The 26102-nt window shown below is 32.2% G+C and overlaps 1 protein-coding gene and 2 long non-coding RNA genes across 3 annotated transcripts in view; 2 read left to right on the top strand and 1 right to left on the bottom strand.

Annotated features, from left to right (window-relative positions):
- Positions 1-26102, top strand: part of LOC132720969 (titin-like) — a gene marked incomplete at its 5' end in the record, with an annotated part of 58143 nt that overhangs the window by 3913 nt on the left and 28128 nt on the right. Inside the window, 11 exons of the mRNA XM_060705218.1 lie at positions 1743-2051; positions 3467-3766; positions 4188-4385; positions 8189-8281; positions 8906-9096; positions 9755-9950; positions 10411-10566; positions 11741-11872; positions 12666-12814; positions 13816-13914; positions 14967-15036. Of these exons, the coding sequence (XP_060561201.1) occupies positions 1743-2051; positions 3467-3766; positions 4188-4385; positions 8189-8281; positions 8906-9096; positions 9755-9950; positions 10411-10566; positions 11741-11872; positions 12666-12814; positions 13816-13914; positions 14967-15036 (1893 nt within the window). The remainder of the gene's footprint in view (positions 1-1742; positions 2052-3466; positions 3767-4187; positions 4386-8188; positions 8282-8905; positions 9097-9754; positions 9951-10410; positions 10567-11740; positions 11873-12665; positions 12815-13815; positions 13915-14966; positions 15037-26102) is intronic.
- Positions 20099-21585, top strand: LOC132720971 (uncharacterized). Its single transcript, XR_009624407.1, has 3 exons — positions 20099-20346; positions 20723-20808; positions 21217-21585. It is a non-coding gene; the product is annotated as an uncharacterized LOC132720971 (long non-coding RNA).
- On the bottom strand, positions 22648-24428 carry LOC132720970 (uncharacterized). Its single transcript, XR_009624406.1, has 3 exons — positions 24245-24428; positions 23757-23866; positions 22648-23427 (listed from the first exon to the last, which is right to left on the bottom strand). It is a non-coding gene; the product is annotated as an uncharacterized LOC132720970 (long non-coding RNA).

The following is a 26102-nucleotide window of genomic DNA, read 5'->3' as shown; positions in this document are numbered from 1 at the left end:
AAAACTTATAAAATCTTCTTTTAAAGAACCCAAAGAGCTAGAGCTAAGATATTTAGCATGAAACATGTTCTAATGAGTGTCTACCAAGTTTGTTCAAATAAAAGCCCTAGGGTCAAAACTGGCCCCGCCCTAGGGGTGTCATTGCTTTTAACTATATGTGTTTTGTTAAAACTTAAAAAATCTTTTTTTTTTAAACTCAACGACCTAGTCCTTAGATGTTTAGCGTGAAATATCTTCTAATGAGTGTCTACCTAGTTTGTTCAAATAAAAGCCCTGGGGTTTAAACTGGCCCCGCCCTGGGGGCCTATATACAGGTGAGCGACTTCAGGGCCATCATGACCCTCTTGTTTAGCTCACCTGTCTTAAAGTGACATGGTGAGCTTTTGTGATCGCTTTTCTTCCAGCATCCGTCTGTCCGGCGTCTGTAAACTTTTACTGTAAACAACATCTCCTCATAAACTGCTCAGCCAATTTCATCTACACTTCACAGGAATGTTCCTTTTGTAGTCAACTTTAAAAATTGTTCAAAGAATTTGATTCCATGCAGAACTCTGGTTGTCATGGCAACGAAAGAAAAAACTTAAAATCTTCTTTCAAAAATCTAAAGAGCTAGAGCTTAAATATTTGGCATGAAACATCGCCTGGTCAGTGTCTACCAAAGTTGTTCAAAAAAAAGTCCTGGGGTCAAAATAGGCCCCGCCCCGGAGGTCATTGATTTTCCTGATTTGTATAAAGTAAAAAAAATAAAAATTCTTCTTTAAAAACCCATTTCCTTTATGTATTAACTGAGGAAGCTGTTTTAATACTTAAATTTGTGTTTGTTTTTTATTCAATTGTCCTATCTTTAAAAAACCGAAATAGCTAGAGCTTAGATATTAAGCATGAAACATCATTTAGTAGGTGTCTACCAAGTTTGTTAAAATAAAAGCCCTGGGGTCAAAATTGGCCCTGTTCCAGGGGGTCATTGTTTTTCCCTTTATGTATATAGTAAAACTTAAAAAATCATCTTTAAAAAACCCTAAGAGCTAGAGGTAAGATATTTAGCATGAAACATCTTCTAATGGGTGTCTACCAAGTTTGTTCAAATAAGGGCCCTGGGGTTCAAATTGGCCTCGCCCCGGGGTCATTGATTTTCCTTATATGTGTATAGTAAAAACTTAAAAACTCTTCTTAAAAAAAACCCAAAGAGCTAGAGTTAAGATACAAAGCATGAAAAATCTTCTAGTGAGTGTCTACCAAGTTTATTCAAATAAAAGCCCTGGAGTCAAAATTGGCCCCACCCATGGGGGGGGTCATTGTTTTTCCCTATATGTGTGTAGTTAAAATCTTCTTTTAAAAACCTCAAATAGCTAGAGCTTATATATTTATCAGGAAACATCTTCTAATGGGTGGCTACCAAGTTTGTTCAAATAAAAGCCCCTGGGTTTAAATTTGCCCCTGCCTGGGACCTATATACAGGTGAGCGATTTCAGGGCCATCTTGTTTAGAATTACAGGGACTACTTGTCAATCTGCGAACATTTCTATAATATTTTAAGTGGTTATGCACCAAATAAAATAAATATTAATGAAAAATAAGCCAATATAGATGGTCTCTGTATTTTTGTCAGACTGGCAATGTCATCCTTAATGCCTGCTAAAACAGAAATAGAATTTTCTAAGTATTCTATTTTGATTTTAAAAAGAATTTGAAGATGCTAACATTTTGCACTTCTTTACATATAAATCTCAATTCTGTTTCAGTAACTGATCTTAGAGTCACTAGCATAACATTCCAATCAGTAACAACTTCAGGATTTAAAGTTTTATGGACACCCCCTTCAAGAGGAGAAGCATCTCACATTAACAAGTATGAAGTAGAATGGAGTCTTAAAATTTCTGACACTAGCCTGCGGGGAGGAAAAAGTGTGGTCCCTGCCAGTACTACATCCTTTGATATCAGTTCTGGTGTAACAGCAGGAAAGACATCTAATGTGAAGGTGATATCTGTAAACACTAATACTAGGCACGGTCATACTCGGACAACATCGTTGACATCGGAGCAAGCTTCAAGTAAGTTTTATCTTTTGGCGGATTAAATTAGAGACAGGAATAATGTGAATATATATCTTAAAAACATGTTATGTATGACTTTTGTCATTTATTTAACAAATAGGTCATTGATCTTCTGCATTGGCTGAGAAATTCCGAAATGATTTTTTCTTTTAGCACACTTGAGTACAAAATGCTGAAGGGTGAACTAAAAGCTTTGTTCATTTGTACATTGTCTATTATCTACATCAGTTCTTTGCACTCCATAGGTCACAATTTAATTTAAGATATTGATTAAACCTTTTCTAGAGGTTTTAGAGACCAGAGTCTATCTAAGCTTGTAACACAATTCTGAAAATACTGATAGCCTTAACTATTTTGTCATTATTTTGCAAACAATACTTGACAAAAGGGGCATATGAAAGTTGTTTTGATAATTTCTAGCTCATATTAGAATATTCATCATCTGGGAGTCAAAAACAAACCACACTGGCCAAATATGGAAGAAAAAAAAATACATTTGCACAATTTCAGATGCAGATATGAATATTGTGTTATAAGTTTATGATAAAATCATTTTATCTACCTTTTGTTCAAAGTGAACACTATTAATTGTTCCATTTATATAAAGCTTTATATTTACTGCATGAAGTTTACTGTATCATTGTTTGAATTTTGAAAAACAAACTTCCGAAAAAACCTGTATGAAAGAAATAATTTTGTATATTAGTTAAGAGCAAATAGTGCACTCACAAATTTATGCTTAACAGTACTGTTAAAGGGGTATATAGGTAAAATTTATATCTGTTATTTCTGAATTCTTCATCATATATTCTATTAATGTCATCAAAATAAATAAACTTAGCAGTCTAAGATACAAAAAGAATATCCTAGTATTTAGATCTTGTCCATATAAACTGTATCCTCTTTTGAACTATATGGCTCTCTTATTTTTGGTGACTAATGGATTCCTAATTGGTTTATTGTATTTGAAATCAAATAATCAAGAATATTAAGGACAATAACTGTTGAATACCTATATTACATCAATTTTAATCATTTCAGTATTTACTGTCAAATCACAGTACATGTATTATAAGATCATTTCAGTAAATTGTAAAAAAACTTAATCAGTTGACCTACTTTTGTCGTTCCTCAATGCTCATACTTAGATTTTTATACATGCTTAAAGAATTGTAATTTGATTGTGTTTTTTTGTTGTTTGTTTGTTTGTTTGTGTGGGGATATTTTGCAACAAGGTAAGATAAAAATAAACACTATATTATAGACAAATATGTTGTATCAGAAGTTCAGTGATATGTTACATGTGTAATTAAAAGTTATACAGAAAGTGAAGAGGCAATTCAGTTACAACTTTTGTAAATATATTTTTATCAGTTTATAAGTCATTTATATTATCGTTGTTGTTTTTTCAGAACCAAACAAACCAAGGTTACTGACAACTCTAGATTTAGATGCTACAGATCAGCGGATAAACATTGGCTGGAGTGCCCCTATGAGTGGTGTTGCTACTTCTTATAGAGTACAATTATTTGATGGTACAAGTGAGCTAACAAGCAGTGAAACTTCTCAAACTTCTAGCAACATTTATAACATAACAATGAAAAATGGTTATCATTATGATGTGAAAATTTCAGCAAGAAGTGAACTTTATCAGGGATCAAGCTATGAATGGAGTGATTTATATGTGGAACAAATCACAACAACAGTACAGGGTAACTATACTGATTGTTGTTGTTTGAAGTAGGTGATTTGTTCTTATTTGAACATAATAAATTGTTGATTTTTTGCTAATGGTAATTTCATTGGGGGAGATTATTGAAATGTAAATAAGGATATTTAATGAGTCAGTCACTTTGCATATGAATGTCTGTAGCCAATCATTTGAAGAAGTTCCAACTAAGTTTTTCTGAAACATTGTTAACTTGACAGCTTACTTGAAAAATAAACTTGTTAGCAATGAAGCATGATCTGTGAGTTCTTGTTTGAAACTGTATGTCTGTAAATCATTACAGAATTGTATCAGTCTTTTGCAAACACAGACAATGAAACATTTTGTATTTCTTCTCTGCCTCAAAGAATTTATTCAGATATAAAGTGTAAGTTTTGAATAATTATGTTCTAATTATTTTTCAGTACCAAATCCTCCAACAGAAGTTAAATGTGATATGCTGAAAGTTGAGTCTATCACATTGACATGGTTAAAACCATTGGTTCCAAATGGAGATCTTGTCAGATTTAACATTGAGGTTTTTAATACGAGTAATGATTTGTTATTTTCTACCAGCACTTTTGAAGTTGTTGAAACTTATCAAGTGGCGCAACTCAGTCCAGGTACGACTTATGATTGTAGCAGCGCGATAGATAAAAATGTATAAAATTGGTTTAAATTTATGAATTAATATTGTACTTAGTTTTTTTCTTTTCTATAGAAATGCTAAAATGAGCTTGACATTAATGTGATCCAGACAACTAGTGGATTAGTATTTTTACCTTGTCTATCAATCCATCTGTTAAATAATACTTTTAGCTTTTCTTGTTGACGAGTTATTGTCATGATATGGTTAATATTTTGTGTCCATTTTCTCAGAGCCTGTCAAAGCAATTTACTTCAAACTAGGTATATTGGTTCAATTTAAAAATTTAAATGCCAAATTTTAAATGCAAATAATCAAAACATATTTATAAAGGTTTTACCCTTTTTGGTCACTTGAGTACAACATGCTCAAGGTGGGCTATTGTGATACCCGTGTCCGGCGTCTGTCGTTAACACTTTGATACACCCGAAAAAAATCAGTATGGATTGTTATGTACCTGGTCATCTGTACTTCTGTCCATCTGCTAGCATTTTGTCCGGTCTGTCTCTTTGAACCGCTGGAATGGTTTCAATGCCAAGAGCTTAGCATGAAACATTGCCTTGTGTTAATGCATTTAAAATTGATATTATTTATTCCCATGAAGTCAATATTGGCCTTCCCTTGGGTCACTTGATTAAAGGAAAATACATTTAATTTTGTGAAACAACAAAGCCCAGAAAACTAGATATTTGGCATGTAGCATCAAATTTGTAGTTTTCTACAAACGTTATATAAATAATGAACCTCAGGTCGAGATTTGCCTTTCCCCTGGAGTCATTGTTTTAACTAGACTAACGTATAGGAAAATACATCATAGCTTTTTGCGGATAAATTCTCTGTTTCAATATTTGGCATATATATAGTATTGCCTAGTAGACCTCTCTAAAAGCTATTGTCCCCTGCCTTTTCGAAGAAAAAGAAGGATAAAGAAATATATATCGTCCGTCCGTCATATATTCATGTCCGGTCAGAAACCATGTCAGTTATCAATTTGAAATATTTTGGCACAAATGTTTGTTATAATAGGACAATGTGTCATGCACCACAACCAACCCCTACCTCTAAGGTCACACTTAGTGTTTTAAGGTCAAAACTGTTTATTTGATGGTATATGTCGTGCCCGGTCCATAACTTTCTTATCCATGAAGGGATTTTAAAAATATTTGGCACAAATGTTCACAATAATAAAACAATTTTTCATGCGCAAAAACAATCTACTAACCATCAAGGTCAAGGTCATGGTTTATGGTCAAAGATTAGCATAGTTTGTTACAGGGTATATTTTGTGTCCTGTCCATAACATTTTCATAGATCAAAGGATGTTAAAATTATTTGACACAAATTATTTACAATAGTAAGACAATGTGTCATGCTTAAAAATTAGTCGCTTACCTCCAAGGTCAAGTTCACAATTGAAGGTGAAAGATTAACATAAACTGCTATAGGGTATATTATGTTTCTATCATTGATCAAAAATTTGCACTGAAAATCCAGATCCATTTTTTTGAAATAGCACAATTTTGTGCTTCATGTAAAACTTCCTTTAGGCGGGTGATGTTGGTAACTCTTATACAAATTTTTGTATAAATCATGCACTTAGGGTAAAAATGCCTTCTCCTTGGAAGTCATGTAGTAACATAAGCATAATTAAGACGAATTTCTAGATTGGGTCATTACCTTAATTGAAAAAACTTTTTATTCGATTACTCAAACAAATTACATACATTCAGGCATATTTTGCCCTGCCTTTCCAGTGCTCTTGTTTCTGAAACCCAAACACCAATAGTGATGAAACTATTCAGGAATTATCCTGAGCTTGTCCTTTCCAATCACTGCTTAAATGGATGCAGTGTGATAACAAGATGGTCGCTAGTGCAAAAAGTTAAAAATGTTAAATGAAATCATGGTCTCCACTGCCTGATAGCTTTTGACAAAACTCTATATAATTAACATTGGGCAGTCCTTTATTATTTTTTTCAAAATTTGCTTTAATTGTACGGTTTGTTAAACAAATGGCTTTAAGAGATAAAAATTGAAAACGATAAGTCCTTAAGTTTATCTTCTATTTGTTTTTAACAAATTTATTTAAGCTCGATTGGGAAACATGGTCGTGACCCGATTAGGGCTCGAACCGTGATCCCTGGGTTGAATGACAGACACCTTAACCACTAAGGCAGCGCTCCTCTTTAAATTGTTAATTGGGTCGATTTTGATGAAACTGTTCATAAATGGTCATTGGATGGTCCTCTTTTAAAGTTGCTCATATGGTTCCACTCTGCTAATAAAGGTTGTCGTCAAAGCTAAAAATAAATATTTTTAAGAATTCAAGTCACAATTTAAAAGTTTTGTTCAGTATAAATATACTTTATAAGTAATAATAATATGAAAGGTATTAATTCAACAAATTTATTCTTTTAGTACACCCATCCCTTCACACTAAAATTTGTAAAAATTATGTTTCTACCCGTGTCTCAATCTCGTTCATTTGACCCTTCTGCTCAGGTGAGCAATTTGGCCATCTTTTTTTTACTTACATTATTACCAGATTTAATTATCCAACAAATTTACGATTTCTTCCTGAAGGATGGAATAAAATCAAGTTACTATATCAAGCTGTCTTCGTGAACAAAGTCCAGATCATTCCTTGAATGACTTTTTAATAAACTGGGCCTAAATTTGATGGACATGATGACCATATATGGCACTCAAGTTTTAGGGGTCTAGCTCAGAGGTCAAGGTCACACTTTAAAGTCCAAAGTTATCATATTAATTCTTTGAGAGATTTTAAAATTCTTTGGCATACTGTTTTGAACATTATGTTGATATGTGCACCGAAGATTCAGTGTCTTTATCCTAATTATCAAGATCACACTTAATTGTAAAACATGATTTTCTTGTCCTAAGTATAATTATCTTTATGAACATAACATCACGTCTTGTTTTGACCTAGTTGTCTTAGTAATTAACTTGGTATAATTATCAAACTTCAATCATGGATTATTTATTCATTAACAAAATTAGAATTCATTAAAAGCAAGCACATAACCCTTTATCAGTGTTTTAAAATTCTATACTAATTTTAGATCACTTGCGCTGGCTTATGGTGAGCCTTTATTATCTTTGAATGTCCGTCGCCTCTCATCCACCCACTTTTAGTTTGTTCAAACTCTAGTGGTCGTATTTTTTGCATCATTTGTCACCAACTTGGTCAGAATGCTTGTCCCAGTAATTGTTCGAACGAGTTCAAAATATTGGTCATCTTGTATGAAAACAATATAGAAAAAACTTGTTAACAAAATAAAGGTCCAGCATTGGGAACATTGGTTTATATATACTTACATAGTAAAATTCTTTTATATACTCTTGTGTGAACTTTAAATGACCACAGGTTTGATATTTGGCATGTAGAATCTTTTATCTTTTTACTTCCACAGAAGTGATAATAATTATGCCCCAGTACGTACTCATTTTGCATTTTATAAGTAGTTACTTCATATGCTTATGCTTATAGAAATGTCAAGCTACTACTTATAAACACGTACTTGTATTGGTTTTCATATCTGCTAATATTATTCATCGCGATGTTTCATAATACGTATTCCTATTGCCTACCAACTGTTTTTATTGCGGCTTTGAATTTATCACAAGCTTTCTTTGCAATATTACATGCCAGCTTAAAATGACTTTGTCCGGTTGCTTTCACTGTTACTTTAACAGCATTTTAATTTATTCATTTTTTGGAAAACTTTACAATAAAAATTACATACTTTCTTAATTCAGGAACCACCTACATGTTTAAAGTATACACAGAAAATGTGATGTACAATTCATCAGTACCTGCACAGTCTCAATATTGTACAACAAAAGTAAAATGTAAGTTGACATTCTTATCTTATCTCATACCAACATTTTCTTCCAATGTCTCCAGTGACTGAATTTCCATAGGTTTAACTACATGTACTTTTGTTGACCAGTTTGAACTTTCGGGACGTATTATGGCATGGCGTTGTCCGTCAAATCACAAATGTAACCATTATTTTCTTTTAAGCATACTCATGGATGTTATATAGATACTCTTTATATTGATGAAAATCAAACTGTCAGCATTGGAAAAATTGGATGTTGTTTTTATGCCCTTACCACTTAGGGGTAGAGAAAGACATGTAGAATTTCTTTTGTCGGTACCTCTGTCATTCTGTTCTGCCCTACGGCAGTAGCCTGATAAAACATTGGAGTGTTGGGGCATCCCTGTCCTATGGAGACATTTCTAGTGTACCCTGAATTTCTTTGTTAACCATTTTGTAAGGTACATAACTAAAACACTGTTGCTTTAATTGAATTATCCAGCTCTGAGAGAAGTGGAGTGTGCTATCTGTGGGCAGGTTTTGTTTAAGTTTGTAGTAGCTCTTTGTTTGAAAATGTAATTTAATTTTTGAAGTTGGAATAAATTTACTTTTAACTAATTGTTACTCATTTATATTTGCAAACATTTTTCAGTATCTGACCCTCCTGATGGTTTTCAAACAACAGAGGTCACAAGTCGAAACATCTCTATTAAATGGACTGAGCCTATCAACTCATACAGTGAAGAAATCTACGGATATGTTATTCAGCTGAAAAACCAAGACTCTTGTGTGGAAGAAATTGTTTATAAATGTTTAACCCCAAGTTGTCGTGGAACTTTTGAGGTGAATATTATTCATGTTTGTTTAGGTTTTTGGTTTCTTTCCAATTTCTTGATAATGCTTTTGTTATTTTAGACTTTTTATATCATTCCTAGTAAAGGTCTTTTGCTAAAAATATGTTAATATTGAGATTGACCATGAGAAAGCATTGCAGAAAATTGTTAACAAAAATACTTGAAATAGACTATAATATCTAGCACTTGCATAAAATGTGTTATGATTTTTGTTACAACAGCTATGAAAGAGGTAAAAAGAATTATTAGAAATGTGCTGATTTTTAAAAAATAACAAGAAGAATCATTTTTATAATTTATTTTTTGATCTCAGAATTTAGTTATTGGAAATTTTAGGCAATGTTTATCACTCTTATTATTCTCGGACCTGTACCTTCACATACAATAATAATTATTATATCCATGTTAGTTGCTGAAATGTTGTGTGAAAATCAAAATACACTTTTTTTGGTGGGGAGTGATGAATAGAGGTAGGTCTGGTAAGAGCATAATTTTCAAGTATCCTTGATTAACATCAGGTCAGCTTGTAACTATGGTTTCCTATTCTAAACAGAAACAAGCTGGTCAGAAATCGTTTAATATTGAAAAAAAATGTGAGTTATTATTAGATGGACTTAATAAATAGATTAAACAACTTTTATTTTCAGCCTTCTACTTTAGAGCATATGTGTGACAGTAATGTGAGGAAGTTGATTTCTGTAAACAAGCCTCAGCTCATTGGTTCAAAGTCATACCAGTTTTTGAATCTCTTACCAGATACAACTTATACTATTATTGGTGCAGCTGTCAACAATTTAGGAACTGGCAATACTGTTGATTTAGATATAACAACAGAAGAAGAAGGTATTGTTTCCCAATTAAAGGATCAGTGAAGGAAAAGTTAAAGTTGAGATATTGTCATTTGTTGTGAGAAATTATCAGTTATATTAAAAATTTGTAAAAGGAATTAACGATTGTAATGAAATAATTATTAGTTGTTTTGATGTCATTTGTAAAGTCTATTTTGGGATACATGTAAAATCAATTGTAATAAAAAAATATCTATTTTGTAAAAGGTAGATTTATTGTCAACATATACATGTATAAAGGTAGTGGGGTAAGTGGTTTAAAATTATATGTGGATTGTCTCATAATTTTTTTTATTCTGAAACTATTGATCTGTGTTGCATAAAAAGCACTTTGAATTGAATTACTAGACAGTAGACACACTGACAAAAGTGGAGCAAGCTCGGTGCAGACAGATCTTGCGTAATCTCTTTTCATTATCACCATATAAGTTCCTATTTACTGTATTATTTTACAGCTCCACAAGTACCATACAATGTGGAAGTCAATGAAATGAAGACAACATCCTTTAAAGTGACTTGGAATATAGATGATCCCAGACCTGGCAAAACAAACTACACAGTTAAACTGATGGCTGATCATCCCGCAGAGTCCAAACAAGTTATACTGACAGGTTGCATTTTTAAATTCCTGAAAAATGTTTGGTATATAATATTATGCAATGGTCGTCCGTCCTTTTGTGGCAGTTTTTTGTGTCTCTCTGTATCTTTTGAACCAATAAGAAAACATTAAACATTTTGGCCAAAATATTACTTATAATGAGACAATGTGCATAGCAAAGGTTTCACTTTCTCAGAGTTCAAAATTAGCCCTGCCTAGTGGATTACTTGATTTTATGTAGACTTACAGATAAAAACATATTTAAGTTCCATTATATGAATCAACAATATCTAGAGCTCAGATACTTAGCATGTAGCATTGCCGTATTGACCTTTACAAAACTGATATGAATTATGCCCCTCAATTCAATATTGGCCCCGCCCTAGGGGCTACATGATTTATATAGACTTTTAGGAAAATACATCTTAGTCTTGTTGTGTGAAACTACGATGCTTAGAGTGTAGATATTTAGCATGTGACATCACTTGGTTTGACCATAAAATAACTGGTATTATTCATACCGCTTGGGTCAATATTTTGACCCACTCACCCACATACACTTACTCGTACTTTGTTAATTTAGTTTTTAATAGAAAAACACATTTTAAATTCTTAATTTGGTGAAACTCCAATACCTTAAGTAGCATTGCCTTGTTGGCCCTTACAAAACTGGAATTAATCATGCCCCTATAGGGTCAATATTGGCCCTGCCCATAGGGTCACTCAATTGATATTAGACTTGTTAAAGAAAAACATTTCAGTCTAATTTTGTGAAACTTCAATGTCAAGAGCTAAGATATTTAGCATGTAGCACTTGCTTTATGTAGACCTAGGAATAGGAAATCACATTCTTATCTTTTTGAGGATAAAAACAGTATCCCTCTAAATTTGGCATAGAGCATTACCTAGTTAACCTCTTTAAAAGTTTTATGAATCATTCTTAGAGTCGAACAAATGCCTCCAGCTTAGAGGTCTAATAGTATCATAAGTATAATTCAGATAAAACATTTTTAAGTATGAAAGTTATTACTTGTTTTACATTTCAGACTTTTAAGATACTAATAAATCAAATGTTTTCATAGAAAACACAGATTTTAAGGAATTATGTAAAATATTTTTAATCTAATCTTGTCTCGTTTTGATGAAAATTTTTATGAAAGAAAAGTATATATTTTATTTTTCTGTAGGGTTTAACATTAGAGAATATGTTGCTGAAAATCTTCAAGAATATTGGAATTACAGTGTTTTAGTGACAGCTACTACTTCAAAAGGTTCAAAAACATCTACTGAGACAGCAAAACACAGAACTCTTCCTACAGGTATACATTGTTATTTTGATATTTTGTGAAATTTAAACAACACTCTCCATATTAGTTAAATTAGGTTTCAAATCAGACACTTTTTTATATATTTTCATTCCTGAATGTTATTAACGTTACATTGTTTTAGGATCTGACAGTCACCAATAGGAAGTCACTTTGTCATGACCTTTTGGTCAGCAAATCAGTGGTCATTTTGGCACTTTGAAAATGGATCAGTTTTTTATTTTTATCCATTGGGAAACTATTAATGTGTCCTGATTGTTAACAATTTCAGGATATTACAAGAGAACCAAAATTGCAGTGCCTGTTGTCTTTTGGATAAATTGTCTTCAATAAAAGTTTAAATACCAAAAACGATAAAATCTAAAGTTTTACAGAAAATATCTTTGAAATATCCTCTCAAAATTAATGATTTTTGTAACTTCTATGATAATGCTTTTCTGTAAAACAAGAGTGATGGTCTTAAAATTGTTCTATTGGAAATTCAAATTGGCTCTTAGCACTTGTAAAACATTTAAAAAATATGAACTTAGGTCACATTAAAAAAATCAAGCTTTGTTGAGCATTTTATTTAAAATCATTGTATAATGTTTAAAGATCTTGAAAAACATCATTTATATGAATATTAAAGAAATTACAGCAAGAGTAAATGTGACCTGTTATCCAGATTATCTCTGAAACTGTTCAGCTTACTTTCCAGCTGTGAGAAAAGTTGAGCACACAGCCTTCATGGACTTCTATTGTTAGAATTTACCTATCATATCTTCATTTTTCATTGCATTTATTTCAGCACCAGGAAAAGTTTCAAACTTTGTTCTCACAACCAATCCTGGTGGAAATTATACAAGGATGAAGATAAGCTGGCAAGCCCCAGACATATTGTTGCAGAATAGTGTGATAAAATCATACAGCTTTATGTATTTTCAAGACCAAAAAATTGTAAGTCTTCATGAAGACAGAAAAGCATTCTCTATTTGATAAAATGTTGTTAAATGTGCCCATGTCTTAAAGTGCAGTAGCATAAAGACCCTTTTACGATGCGGTCCATTGCTATGAAAAATCGATCAGAAGTAGTATTTTCTAGCGCATGCGTGTAAGGCTAAAAGAGCATTGTCCTACATAGAAATAGAAGTTCATATAGACAATTCCAAGTAAGTTTAAGGTAAAAAGTAGAAAATGATACGAAATAGCTTTTAACAAAAATATAAAAGATGCGTTTATATCTTTGTGGCCAAGTTTGCCATAAAAAGGCATGGAAAAGATGATTGTTTAAGAATTCCCCATTACGGTCACAGACCTGACATTGACTGACATTGTTGTAAAAAAATCATGGAAGTATATCTATTAGAAAAAATAAAGTGGTCAACATAATTGTTGTTGAAATAGTACATATAAAAACTAAAGAAATTTAAATAATATATGAAATCGAGGTAAATTATCATTCTGAAAAAAAATAGTCAGAACACGTGATAATGCATTTCAAGTTTTCGATCAGTTTACCTGATTTTATCTGACTGATGCCAAACAGAAAATATTTAACAACTGTTTCACCCATGTATCTGTTGAATATCACCAAATGTTGTATCAAGTCTATTTTAGGATTCTATTTAAGGTTCTTATCTGAATTTTATTATTTATGTGGGTCTTTTTAACTTTTTTAAACTACATTTGATTTGAATTTGCGACTTGAGCGATATTGATGTTTTAATTTGTTTCTTGTGTTGCTTTCTTTTAAAAATTGTATCATTTATTTGGTTATAATGTACAGTACTTTTGGACGTGACAATGTGCATGAAAAAAGTGCTTAAGAAGTTTGGTAATAAATAGTTTTAATAATAATAATAATAATGAATGCAGGAAGTGCCTGTTATATTCCAGTTGGTAATTAAACTTCTTCAATGATAATCTATTAGTATGTGCTTTTTATTTTACTTTTTCAGGAAAGTAGACAGAGCAAATCATTTGAACATGAAATATCCCAAAGTCATAATTATGAAATATTTGTGGATGTAATACCAGAAGAAACGTATACTTTTGAGGTATGTAATGTAAATTATTTATGGTCATTATCATAGCATACTAAAAGATGTAAATTTGAGATGATTTCTTGTACCTTTGACTTTAGTAGTCTTATTTCATATTTTTAAGTGAATATTATAATGAATATGATTTTTTCAACTGAAGAAAAGGCAAAAGCTGTGTTTTATAATGTTTTAATTAGAAAATAGTGCAATAAAATAGTGCAATATTATAGAATTACGCATGTCTTAGAAATATCATGAAAAATGAGTGATTAATTACAAAGCATTTGAATGATGAACAATGCATTATTATACTGTAAATCAAGAAGAATTGAAATTTATTTCTATTTCCATTCTAACATGCTTATAAAAAAAAGAGAATTGATAAAAAAATGTTGAACTACATTAAGGGTAGAAGTAATTTTCCTGAAGTCATTTGGTTTATTGATGTCATATCAGCTGTCAATTATGGTGTGTAAGCATTCATTTTTATGCTGTGTGACACACTTGATTGCCCTAACTGTTTGATTGGTGAATAGTGTGAAGCATGTTAGAATATTGGATTTAGAGGATGTTAGATGCTTGATCTAACATCTGAAAAAAGAAGCATTGAATGAGAAATAATTTACAATAAAAATAGCAATTGTAAACAATGTTGTATGTAGAATAAAATAATGATATTCGGTACCTTTACTCAGTACCTTTACTAATTGTGAAAAAGCAAAAGGAACAAGACATAGTTTAGTTATTTTCCAACAAAAACCATTTCATAAACTGTAACAGAACACCAAAACAGAAATGAATCATTCAGGAAATAAAAGTTAACATATTTGGGGCTTATGTGGCCTTTAATTATGTTACTTTACAATTTATTTCTGTCAGATCACCTGTATAGTTTTTGACTAAATTTGCATATTGATATTGAATATTTTCAAATTCATATAATTTAACAAAGTTTAAAGATAGCAGTCTCTTTGTTAATATATGGAAATGTTTCATATAACCTTTTGAAATTTAGTTGTAAACTGACTTTCAATTCAGACTCAATCCCTTGATGTTTTTTTTTTCAGGTGAATGCAATAAATGAGCAAAACGAGACTGGAGAAAAAAATTCTGAAACAAAGACTGTCCCTGCTGGAGGTATTTGATATTTAATATAAATCACTGTTTAGAAATCATGATATTTAACTGCCCCTTTTCAAAGAAAAAGTGTTCAGGAATTACATCCTCAAATTACAATTTGTCATTTCTCAATGTTGGTGGGTGGGTTAATCACGTGACTTTGTATACTAATACAAATGAGAAATGGCAGCTGCCGAGCCTTGGTAAGTTTTGTATTTTTATAAATTTAGGTGAAAAATGTTTCCTTAATCCAAACTAGACCTAGCCTATCATATGCATGGTGAGTGTAGTTTTTCTAATTTGCTTTACCTTTTAGTATTTTGCTCCATTATTTTATTTAAAAATATATAATGGTTGTCTGTCTGCCTTCATGTAGTCATATATACATGTATATATGCAAAATGAGTGCTACCTCTTTAAGTATGTACCCAATTTTAGTTGGCATTAGGTATCTTTTTGCAATTTTCACAATATTGTATAACGTTTTATGCCACCGCAGCATCTGCTATGCGGTGACATATAGCGATTCACCTGTGTGTGCGTGTTACATGTGTTATATAGATATACAGTGAATTTAAAAGATCTTCTTGTGAAAAACCACTTGTCCAATTTCAACCAAACTTGGCAGGATTGATCCTTGGGTGAAGAGCTTCAAAAGTTGTTTAAAGAATTTCATTCCATTCAGAAATCTTGTTGCCATGGCAACCAAAAGGAATTAAAAGAATAAATTTAAAAACTCTTCTTGTAAAGACCCACAAGGCCTAGAGCCTAGATATTTTGCATAAGGCATTGTCTGGTGGACCACTACCAAGATTGTTCAAATTATAGCCCTGGGGTCAAAATTGGCCATTTATTTGCAATATATGTACATACAGTAAAAACTTAAAATACCTTCTTGTCTGAAGGTACAAGGCTTAAAGCTTTTATATTTGGTATATGATATCATCTATAGGTACCCTACTAAAGTTGTTCAAATTTTGGCTCTAGTGTGAAAATTAGCCCCTACCCCGGGGGTCATAGGTTTTTCTTTAATGTATATAGTAAAAACTTTAAAAAATCATCTTCTCTAAATTGACAAAGGCTAGAGGTAAGATATTTTGCATGAAACATTGTGTAGTGAACCTCTACCAAGATTGTTCAAATTATAGCCTGGGGTCAAAATTGGCCCCGCCCGGGGTCATTGATTTTCACTCTGTACATATAGTTAAAATAATAAAAATTCTTAGTGTCTAAAGATACAAGGCTTAGAGCGTGAATATTTGGTATATGATATCATCTATAGGTACACTACCAAAGTTGTTTAAATAATGCCTCTGTAAGTGTTACAATTGCCTTGCCCCAGAGGCGATAGTTTTCCTTAAATGTATATAGTAAAAACTTGAAAAATCATCTTCTCTGACTTGACAAGGGCTAGAGGTTAGATATTTGGCATGAGACTTTGTGTAGTAAACCTCTACCAAGATTGTTCATATTATACCCCTGGGGTCAAAATTGGCCCCTCCCCGGGGGTTATTGATTTTCACTATGTACATATAGTAAAAAAATAAAAAATCTTATTGTCTGAAGGTACAAGGCTTAGGGCTTTGATAATTGCTTTATAATATCATCAATAGGTCCTCTACCAAAGTTGTTCAAATTTCCCCCTTGTGTCAAAATTGGCCCTGCCCGGGGGCATTGATTTTCATTATGTACACATAGTAAAAAAAGAAACTTCAACAAATTCTGAATTGGAGAAAGCTACAGCTTACATATTTGACATGAAATGTTGTTTGGTGGACCTGTATCAAGATTGTTTTAATAAAACCCTTGGGTCAAAATTTTGCCTTGCCCAAAGGGACAGTGACCTACTTTCTTGTCCTTTAATGTACAACTATGAAATTTGGAGTATGTGTACATTTTTATTTGTAAAATTGAACTTTGATATCAGGTGACCTACATTTTGTTGATGTGACCTACTTTTTTATCCTTTAATGTGCAGCTATGGAATTTGAACCATGTGCACAGATTTAAGATGTAAAGTGAACTTTGATATCTGCTGGCCTAGAATTTGACAAAGTGTCTTACTGTGTTGTCCTTTGATGTCCAGTCATTGAATTTTGGCCATGTGAAATATGACTTTCACCACCAAATTCACTAGACTCAACTGCATTGATAGATTCCTACTCTGATCTTTCATTTGAATAACAATATATTTTACCACTTATCTAAAAAAAAATCTGTTACTACATTACTATTTAGTGTTGTATTAATGCGGTGGCATAGCATTTTTCACAAATGCAATCTTGTTTTAAATTTCCTATAAAACTAAGAGTAAAAGATAAGAACCAGATCAACTGATTGAGAGTAAAATTCAAAATTAAATAGATTTATGATTATAACATATGGAGCAAGAGCCATGTCAACATGGCAATCCCCCTGCCGAATGTGTTTGCTCAGTGGAAGAATGTATATGTAGTAGAGCAGAAAAATTCAATTTCAAGAGGTCTTTTGGTAATGAAAATTGATGGCTGAAGTGATTACAGATTTGAAACCTATGTGAATCCTGATGGCGGAAAAATTAGCAAAAGGCAATAAGTTTAAAATAATGCAGGGTAGGTTATCATTCCTGTGTGCTGCACCCCTTCTCATTGAAATCTATCCACCTATGAATTTTCAAGTTGATACCTCAAATACGTTTTGAGATAAGGTCCAGATAAAATAGTATGAAAAAGAACAAAGGGCAATAACTAAAGAATTATATAGGGAAGAGTTATCATTCTTGCGCACAGCATTCCTCTTCAATAAGATATATCCACCTATGAAATTTCATGTAGACATCTCAAACACTTTTGAGTTATGCTCCACTCTGGTGAAAAATTAAGTATGAAAAATAACAAAGGGCAATAACTCAAAATTATGAAAGGTAGAGTTATCATTCTTGTGCACTGCACACATCCTGAGTGAGATCTATGCACCTATGAAGTTTCATGTTGATATCTCAAAGGCTTTTTGAGTTATGCTCTGGACAAAAATTAATTTTGAAAAATAACAAAGGACAATAACTCAAAAATTATGCAGGGTAGAGTTATCATTCTTGTGCACTACACTCCTCCTCAATGAGGTATGTCCAGTTTCAAGTTGATACCTCAAATACTTTTTGAGATAAGCTCCCCACAAAAAATATAAAAAAGAACAAAGGGCACCATTTAACAAATACAAGTCATTTTATAACAGTTTTTTTTTTCAAATAAAATATCCTAAGTGCAATTATGCTCTAAATGTGTTCATGATTCCGTGTTCATTTCCTTCAAATGCCTGGTAAAGAATAAAAAATATCAGTTAAGTGTCTACTTTTTAGCCCTTGGGTCCAGAAAATTTCTAGTTTTAATATTTATACCCCCGCACAACAAAGTTGTAAGGGGGTATAACTGGAATCAGCTTGTCCTTCCGGCCGTCCGGCGTCCGTCAGTTTTTTCTTGTCTGCCCAATAACCTAAGATTTCTTTGACCCACAGTCTTCATATTTGGCATGGAGGTTAGTCGTGATTAGAAGATGAACCCTATTGATTTTGACTAAGTCTGTTAACAGGAAGTGAATGTGCGAAAAACCTGAAATCGATTCCCATGGTATTGGACTACATGTTAATGCTGTATGCCAAATATCCAGACGCTATGATAAGTAGTTGCTGAGAAAACTGATACGAAAATTTCCTATCATCAACCATTAATGTCGAAAATTTAACAAAGTCGGTAAAAAGGAAGTGGATAAGCAAGAGACCTGAAATCGAAGCCCACTGTATGGGACCACGTGTTAATGCTGTATGCCAAATATCAAGAGGCTGTGGAGAGTAGTTTATGCAAAAAATGTTACAAAAATTTCCTTCACTTGACCATTAATGTCGAAAATTTAACTAAGTCAGTAAACATGAAGTGGTTGAGAGATAGACCTTAAACTGTAACCCACTGAATGGGACCACATGTTGATGTTGTATACTAGGGATGTCATCTGGAGCCGAAACGGCCATCCGGATATCCGTGTCAAAAAATTTTCGTTATTGATTTTATTGTTTCTATATAGAATATGACTGTTATCGATAAATTGAGTGCATATGGTACTTACGATTTCAATTTTTCAAATGAAATGAAAATGAAATTCATCGCCGATTGTCTCAATTTCTCAATTAGTGCTATTAAACACAATAACACTCACTCACATTTGTGAAAACAAAATAAGGCCCGTAAAAATAAATATAATGTTTCCATTGTTCAATAACACGCATATAATTGACAGACTGCCTAGCCGGCTTTTCAAAATAATCTGCAAATCTTTGATGTTTACCAACATGTAGCCCTGGCTGTTTGATTCGAATCATCAAAGAAGTCGCCGAAATTTACATTAATGTGTTCATAAGTGAAAAAAAACTGTGAAAAAAATTGTTTTAAAAAAATGCACATGTTAGATTTATACTAAAGGAGAAAGTTATTTTGTCGGATAATTATCGTATCAATTTCAATAAAAGATGTGATAATTAAACTATTATTATTCGTAAGTGCATTTCTTGGTTTGATTATTTTATTTCTGCAGATTTTTCATTTTTGGCCGGGTTGCACTGGTGCAAATCCGGGTTATAGTATGGTGAATGTCGGGCGGGCGGGCGGCGGGCGAGGAAAATATTTTCGTAACAGTTTTCCCAGCAACTACTTATCACAGCCTCTTGATATTTGGCATACAGCATTGACACATGGTCCCATACCGTGGGGTTTGATTTCAGGTTTGTTGCTCATCCGCTTCCTGTTTATCCACTTAGTTAAATTAGTTAAATTTTTCGACATTAATGGTCAATGGTAGGAAATTTTCGTAACAGTTTTCTCAGCAACTACTTATCACAGCCTCTTGATATTTGGCATACAGCATTAACACATGGTCCCATACATCGTCGGATACCCACGGCCGAACCATTATCATTCATCAGCCGTGGGATTTTTTGCCGATATTCAGTCGATTAGAGGTGTGTCAAAGGCAGCTATTTCATTGGCTGCCTGACGATTTCATGAGGCGATTAAAACCAATCAAAACGCTCGTTCTGTACGACGTTCGGTATAGGGTATGTAAGTCTCGTCATGTGACTTGCGAGATTTCACGATATTTTGCACTTCCGGGTACAAACAAATATCAACAACATTGCTTATCTATATTGGGTAATACTTGTATGCCGGTAGGAAAGTAAAACTTACATGGAAAAGCAAATGATATGTGGAAATTGGCAGAGTTTTTTGTTTTGTAACGAAATGCAAATGGTTTCATCTTGTGAACAAGTATCAATGAAAGACAACTTCGTATAATCTTCAGGTGGGTGTGTCATTTCAAATTCAGTTTATTCTAATCAATGTTGTAATATTTTCATTTCCATGTAAATCTAATAAATTTGTTTTTAGATACAACATCATTCGCATCTGACACCAGACTGGTGAATTTGATTTTATCAATTTTCTATAGCGCTACCTGATTATCTCTCAGAAGTATATAATGTTTAGAAATTTCGGACAGCGCATATTTCGGATAAACGTTTCAATATGATTATCAGTGTGTTTTAGTTGAATATATTTTCTACCAGCTGAAAATATTATTTATTTATAATTATTATCTTTATAAAGCACAAACAGTCAAGCTGTATATAACCAATTTAAATTGTCATAAAATTCAATGAAATATTTTGCTCCTGTAGATATTTTGACTGAGGACAGTGGTGAGATGAAAGACGTCAGTATCCATTGTAAATCCACATGCATGCTCTGCTGTAAAATCGTTTTGGTAAGAAATATATACTAAAAGCTACTTAAACTACATTAATGAAAAAAAAATAATATTGTATAACATATAATGTTCTCGTTTTTGTAAATAATTACAGTGTAGCTAAATAAACAAACAGTATGGCATATGTAGTTAATTCATGTTAAATACTGTTTAAAGTATTTTTCTCAAGTAAGTAGGTCATATTTTTTAGTTAAATCATGTTCAGTAAATGGTTAAAAGAACTTAGTCACTATCACATTTTTTAAAGATCAGTTGTCAAAGCAAATCTACAAAAACTTGGACACCAAGAAGTGTTTCTTCCTTTTCAACATTATTTTCTATTCATGACAATTTGATAATGATTGAAATTTATAGCTGACCAATTATTATTGCTTTCAACTCATGATTAATTTTCTTTATATACAGGTATGTGATTTCATGGTTGGATCTTGAGTACTTGTCATGGCTCTTGATTTATTTTGGAGTGTTCACCATCAGATTAAAAATCAAATAGTGATACCACCAGGCATAGTTGAAAGGAAATGTCCATACACAGTCTTGGAGTACATAGTGGTTGAGACATGGCAGTCCATTACAGATTTTGACTGAATTAAAGCTTCTTAAAGCTCCATGTCTTGTGTAAACTGTCTGACTGAATGTTTGTATTCTAATAAAAACTAAGGTTGAAGACACTTCAAAGATATATGTCAGTGTAAAAATGTTAAACAAAATATCTGTCTTTGTTAGAAATAAATAACCTGTCTTTATTAGAAATAAATAACCTGTCATTTGTAACTTTGTATTAACTTAATTATTCAAAGATAATTTATCTTCTGCAAATGGCTGCCCAAAACAGTTTCAACCAGGCATCATGTAGTTTCAAAACAGTTAAGATAAATTTGTTATAAATAGACTTGTAAATTAACAGGAATGGTAAAAAAAAATGTTCAGCATTACAATGTTTCTATCTTGAATGAGTTTCATTTCATATTATCACTATGATCACTGCAATTGTAAAAGTAATGTAATCTTTAACCATTATTTAAATATCATAAAAATCATCTCAAAGAAAAACTTGTTTCTGAGGCAAGATGTGTAAAATTCCTTCCAGTTATAGCCTTTCACTGCTCTTAGAAAAGCCATGATTTGCATTGTGCATGGCAGGTAGTAATACCAGAGTAAACAATATTAATGCAATTCATCTGTGTTGAGTATTCTGTAGCAAAACACTAGCTTGCTAGCCCTTGTAAGCGCAAGTCTCTCTCTTAATTGGAGAAGACTTGCAATTCTGCATTCCTTGAAGATTTTAGTATCAGAGGGGTAGTTATTACATACCATATACTTCTTTGGGTTTCAAATTACCTGTTTTATAATGTATTGAACCTGTTGACATTTGACAAAAAGTGAATTATCTATACAATACATGCAAAACTTAGGGTTTGCACTTGATACAAACAATTACATCACTGATATCACATTAATATACCAATTGGAACTGTTTCAAAATTGTCAATGTTTCAAAAAAAAAAAAAAAAAAAAAAAAAAAAAAAAAAAAAAAAACAACACACAATGCTTTTAACTTTTGTCCATGTACATATGTGTAAATGTAGTCATTGAAGAGCTGTCAAGAACTTTTCATCAATATTATTTAGATAGTGTCTGTTTCGATTTCGGGACAGACAAAATTCAAATGACATGCATAGTATTTAATATAGGCAATGCTTGCATATTCAAGCAATCTAGCCATTGCTGTTAGAGAATTAAAGTACACAGTGACACTTATTTTGCAGATGAACTCTTATGATCAATCACTGCTATAAATATATGCCAAATAGTAGAAACAAAAAAAACAGTTCATAAGTTTAATAAACTTTTATTTTTACATAATTTATAGTGCACTGCTTAGCATATATATCACACTGATTTTCCAGTGGAAGAAAAACTTCAGGAAAGCACTTGGAATTATTATTAGTTATTTGGACAATGTAACTTTACACTGTGAATGTCTACTGATACAAGAATAAGAATATTTCCTTTTACAAATGTAAAGACTTTGAAAATTAACATGAACAAATTATCATACAGTTATAAATCATATTCTAATTGAAAAATGTTCAACTTGATATCAAAGCTTTGATTGCAAATTTGTGATCTTATCAATGATTGCCTCACAATATTAGTAGTAGATGATATATAATATTTTTGCTAATCTTTACTTCATTGTCATTTAATGTCCATAATGTCATATGACTCTACTGTGATTCCATGAAAAAACCTTATCTCTGGTGTGTTATCAGCTTTAGTATATATAGAGTATCTAGTTTTAATACTTAAAACTGCAATGAAATGTGGATATTTTACTCTGTTTCTATCATTGTGACATTAACATGTTAACAAGATCATAGTGTCAAACACCATAAAATCATACTCTTTATACATTAAGATTTCTGTGCTGGATGTCATTCATCTTCTTCAGGAAAGTATATTTGACTATTTTCAGTGGCTTAATTATATTAAACTAATATTTCACTGTAACTGTGTGTTCTCTGATATCATTCTCAAATTAAGGAACTGGAAGATGGTAGTTGCAATAAAGGTCTTCATGGGCAAATCCTCCTTCATCTTTTCCCTTTTTATCTGCAGAATGAAAAATCAATAAATATGTTGTTACAAGTGTAAGACACTAGAAATGATATTTACATTACATTTAATAAGCTGGTCATGATTGACAGAAAAATTTCATATTTGAAGTAAATAAACATTAAAGATAAACAACAACACATAATATATAACAGTCAAAAATATTGATCTTCTTGAATGTGAAACATGACTATCTTTAATGTTTTATTTACTTATCAATTATCATGCAGTGAAATCCAAGTTATTAAATTATAATAATATATTTTGATAATTGTTTATCTTTCCGATCTCAACTAAAATTAATCAATTATTTTACATGTATTTACCTTTGATGTACAGATATTTCAGGATCATAGGCAGTACAAACAGTTGATTAATGGTCCATATTGAACAACTGTATATTCTATACTTGTCATATACCTCCTTGTCTATACATCTGAAATGGTTTAATCAAATATTATATTTTTTAATTCAATCATTATTTGCTAGGTACCATATTAACATGTATATATAATTGAAAAAGGAATAAGAATAAAATGGAAAGGAAAAAATATCCGAATTACTGTGCAATGTGCGAATTTTGTATAACTTTAATATACACTAGAATTAAAGTGTTTCTCCATTGTTTATTTCAATAAGTTAAAATGGTTTGAATTAATTTCTCACATCAGTAGTTTTAAAACAATACTAAAAGCTAAACAACTAGAATTCACTACCTTGACAAAACATCCGAAACAATTGTCACTATCCGAAAATAAACTAGTTTTATTAAACTCTATAAATACCTCGTTTTTCCGTTAGATAATTGACCTACCTGCATTTTTTGACCCGTGCTATCCATTCCTTCAAATCTGAAGAGGACCGAAACAAATTTAACTTCTATATCCCTCGAGTTCTTCGGGTTACCTATATGCGTAACGGTAAATAAGTCTGCCGATGTACCCGGAAGTGGTAAATCGAAAGTGAAAGTAAACGAGACTTACGGGCCCTATTACAGACAATATTGCGACAACCATAGACGACGTAAAAAGTTTAACATCGAAAAAATAAACGATTTCCAGCAAGAAAGTATAGATAATTTACTTTTACAGCGTGATTTTTCCTTTATGATTGATATCTGCTTGCAGAAGAACTGATTTGGCGATAGTTTTTGCCAATGATTTTAGCAAGACACGTGCAACAGTTTTTAACCGTTTTTTTCTTATTGTTTTTTACCTCCGCTGTTGAAGAATATAGATTTGTTAAACGCGATGTCATTGGTAGATATTTTACGCACCTGTTGCTGTATATCGACGCAAATCGATTCATTTTACCCACGGTTGATTGCATGTTATGTGACATGTTTATCAATCGTGGGTATCCGACGATGGGTCCCATACCGTGGGATTAGATTTCAGGTCTGTCGCTTATCCACTTCCTGTTTATCCACATAGTTAAATTAGTTAAATTTTTCGACATTAATGGCCAATGGTAGGAAATTTTCGTAACAGTTTTCTTAGCAACTACTTATCACAGCCTCTTGATATTTGGCATACAGCATTGACACATGGTCCCATACCGTGGGATTCGATTTTATGTGTGTAGCTCATCCACTTCCTGTTTACCCACTTAATTAAATTTTCGACATTAATGGGTCAATGGTAAATTTTTTTTGTAACATAACAGCCTCATGATATTTGGTGTACAAATGCAACCCGGCCTTTTCTGTCTTTGACCCATTTTCTCAAAATAAGGAGTCGACGGGTCGGTAAGCTGAAATATATATATAAATAAAAGCCTAATTAAATTTGGACATAAAAATGTAACATCGTTGCCGATGACAATCGCACGGGACTAAGAATATCATCTTAAATCCTACAAAACTTAAATTTGTTTAGTGTTTAATATATACATGTATTAACATGTGTCATACCTGACTCGTAATTATTGATTTTCTTGTGGTCTGCAGAGACTCTGATGTGTATTGTCAAACTAAGGTACAATATACAATATGGTGTCAACACCATGTCTACGTCGATTATATCAAAGCATGTTTATTTATCACATTTTCTCAATATTCCGAAATATTTTTTACGAACATCCGGTTCCGAAAATCGGATCCGGACACCGAATCGTGATCCGAACGTTCGGATATCCGGACTCCGAATGACTCCAAATGACATCCCTACTGTATACCAAATATCAAGAGGCTATGATAAGTAGTTGCTGAGAAAACTGTTGCAAAAATATTTTCCCCGCTCGCCTGGCCATACGTCTGCCCGCTGCCCGACCTTCTCCATTTTATAACCCGGGTTTGCACCTGTGCAAACCGGCCTAAAATCTTGTCCAGCTTTCATGAGGTCAAACCGCTGGCATGATTTCAATGAATCAGGAGTGATCAATACCATCCATGACCATAAGGTGATCCCTATTGATTTTGAGGTCTCTGGGTCAAAGGTCAAGGTCACAGGGGCCTTGACTATAAAAAGCTTGTCCGCCCAATAACTTAAGAATGCTTTGACCCACAGTCTTCATATATGGCATGGAGGTAAGTCATGATTACTAGATAAGCCATATTGATTTTGAGGTCACTGAGTCAAAGGTCAAGGTCACATGGACTTTTGACTTCAAAAAGTTTTAAAAAAACATTTTGACCCACAGTCTTCATATTTGGGGGTTGATCATGACCAGAA

Source organism: Ruditapes philippinarum, unplaced genomic scaffold, assembly GCF_026571515.1.
Source record: "Ruditapes philippinarum isolate M1 unplaced genomic scaffold, ASM2657151v2 ctg3514_1_1_1_1, whole genome shotgun sequence".
NCBI lineage: Eukaryota > Metazoa > Mollusca > Bivalvia > Venerida > Veneridae > Ruditapes > Ruditapes philippinarum.
Note: the sequence above shows the minus strand (reverse complement) of the source record. Positions and strands in the feature narration are given on the sequence as shown.